We start from the raw sequence: 2,832 nt of genomic DNA on the forward strand, positions 1-2,832 counted from the left end.
GCGTGCACACGCACATGTGTTTGTGTGTGTGTGTGTGTGTGTGTGTGTGTGTGTGCGTGCGTGCGCATACTCAAATGTGTTCATATCCGTCTTAGCGAGGCTGTGGAGTCTATAGGAGAGGTGCAGTGCCCCCTGGTGGTGACTGAGAAGCTGAAGGAGCGGGCAGTCGCTGTGTTTGGGGAGCCCAGCAATTGGTCAGAGGCTCAGGTCAACACACTGGGCAACATCATGGGTCAGATGAATACTACTCTATAACTACTCTCTGTCACACACACACAAACACACACACACACACACACACACTCACAAAAAGCACACGCAATAATCTAATTTAACCACCCTTTTCCTCCTTCTGTTGTTCTAATCCTTGTTCTCTATACACACACACACACACACACACACACACACACACACACAGACACACACACATGTTTTACAGTATATGTTCAACTACTACAGAATATCCCATTTGACATTCAGTGTATGAGTTGCTCATCCATCCACGGATATCAACTGTATTTATGATTGAATTACTTTGTCTCCTTCTCTCTCTCTCTCTCTCTCTCTCTCTCTCTCTCTCTCTCTCTCTCTCTCTCTCTCTCTCTCTCCTTCAGCGGGTCTGAGTTCATCTGAGCTGCGTTCTCTCGACCCCTCTGTTCTCCCGTTCCTCAGCCAGAGCAGCATCCCTCTCATACCCCCGGACCGCCTCGCCGTGAGTCACCTCTGCCTCCGTCATCTCTCTCTATCTCCCTCTCTCTCCACACTCACCACCCAAGCTACAAACACTCACATAGCCAGACCAGGCTATTCCTTTCAGTTGATAACTTCTGCTCTTGTTCAGAGACTTTGATTAGCTTTCCCTAACTTCTGTAGTTAATTCATAAGTAAGTTGATAAACTTCTGTGAAAACGTGCAGATAAATAGAATCCTCAGCTCTGGGTATGAGAGGCATTTACATTTACATTTTTGGCATTTAGCAGACGCCTTATTCCAAAGCGACTTACAATCAATACATTTGAATACTAAGCATGTGAATCATCAATCCACCAGTCGTAGCAGGAAGAGTAATCCAGCTCAGGCCCGGGGCCATTGATAGAAGGAAAAACCTTCTCCTATCACCTTCTTCTAAACTTTTTTTTTTTTTTTACACTGGAGAAACAGAGAAACAGTACAAGGGGGGCAATAGAAGTTCTTAGGGACTCAGTAGAGGGGAAAGCGGGTGTCTTCAGGAGACGCAGTGCTGAGGGGCAGAAGATGTCTCAGGAGGAGCAGTTAAGGTGTAACCTTGTGTCCTTTCACCTCTTCTATTTCCAATCAGGCACTCTCGGTCAGCCAGCTGCAGGCTCTGGGCCCTGACAACTCTGCCATGATAACTGCTGCCCAGAAGGCGAGTCTGGGGGAAGACCAGCAGGCTGCCCTTGACAACACTGTTAACGCCCGTGATGATGATCAGCCCACCACCCCAAGTCCATCCGGTCTAACCCAGGCCCAACAGTCAGGTATGAGAGAGGCGGAGGGTTGCAAAGGCTAAGCGAGAAGGAAAGTTGAAAATCTGTCTAAACTACAAGTCCAATTTGAATAAAAGCATACTCGTTTTCTCCTATAGGAGCATCCATGCTGGGAACTCTGGGAGTTGGAGTCATTCTTCATCCCTTTCTCCTTCTTCTGCTGGGTTTCGTCCTGCAGTAGGGCAATGGATGGCAGCCACCCAGGCATTTGACCTCCTATAGACATGTATGCATATTTCACTATTTATATATATATATAACTATTTCCACTTGTGTTGACTAGAAGAAGAAGAGTACAGATAGTAATGAAGACTTCTGTTTATTTTAGAAAGTAATGACTAAATGACTGAAGCCTTCTTATTATGCATAGAAGATAGGAACTATCAACACTATTATATCAAATACTATATTATATGAATATGTATGTAGATGTTAGATGATCATGCCATGTGATTTGCCATGTTAGCAAATCAAAGCAAATAGACATGAAGAATACTATTTTCAATCCATTTGTGAAATATCTATTTATCTATCTTAAAGGCAAAGGGACTCTTGTTATCACAATTCTGGAACATTTAATTATGTTTGTCACTCTGATAGTCTCTTGTGAAGGTTTGCGTGAGTTGGAAGTTAAATCTAAGGATGTGGACATTGGATGCTGACCAGACTGAACATAGAGGATTGTGTAACCTGATAATAAAGATGTATTTATCTATGGGATATTGTTCATGAGACAGTTCTAATGGTCTTTGAAGTACAACAAGACCCAAATAAGTTCATGACACACAAAAGCACGAATAGACTCAGTAGTTTATTGACTATTTCTTTCAAGGTACAGTAATTCTTTAGAAACAGAATCATTGATTATAGATCATCTATGCAAAAACAGAAATGTGAGTTAAAGCAGGAAAACAAAGAAAGAACAAGCTTTAGGCTAAAGCCTTTAGCACTGTAATCTTTGAGAAGAGACACTCTTGGGCTGGACACACAGACACTTATCCAAAAAGTAACTGAGAAAGGTTATGAACACCACTGATTCAGTAACTAATCATAAAGGATAAAAACAGTCATAAAAAAAACAATATTTTATTTTTACAGTAATTTCACATCATTATTGATTATTTAATTATTTAATCCCAGTCCCCTCAATCCTACATTAGAAGTGTTTCACTCTGTTTCACTCTCTCTACAACACAAACGTAGGTAGGGTACCTCAACGCAATGCTCAAGGTGTGGGTTGGCAATGCCATTGGAAGATCCGATGGGTGTTGACCACTACAGTAGGGGTAATGACAGAAAGGTCGAAAATCAACAAGCGGATCAC

The 2,832-nt window shown here is 42.3% G+C and overlaps 1 protein-coding gene across 1 annotated transcript in view; it reads left to right on the forward strand.

Moving 5' to 3' along the window:
- otoa (otoancorin) overlaps positions 1 to 1,689 on the forward strand; it is a gene marked incomplete at both ends in the record, with an annotated part of 12,782 nt that extends 11,093 nt beyond the window's left edge. Inside the window, 4 exons of the mRNA XM_080540588.1 lie at positions 96 to 232; positions 615 to 712; positions 1,319 to 1,499; positions 1,607 to 1,689. Coding sequence (XP_080396714.1) covers positions 96 to 232; positions 615 to 712; positions 1,319 to 1,499; positions 1,607 to 1,689 — 499 coding nt within the window. The remainder of the gene's footprint in view (positions 1 to 95; positions 233 to 614; positions 713 to 1,318; positions 1,500 to 1,606) is intronic.
- Positions 1,690 to 2,832: the final 1,143 nt, after the last annotated feature.

The sequence above is a fragment of the Nansenia antarctica genome (assembly GCF_963989245.1).
Source record: "Nansenia antarctica genome assembly, chromosome: 10".
Taxonomy (NCBI): Eukaryota; Metazoa; Chordata; class Actinopteri; order Argentiniformes; family Microstomatidae; genus Nansenia; species Nansenia antarctica.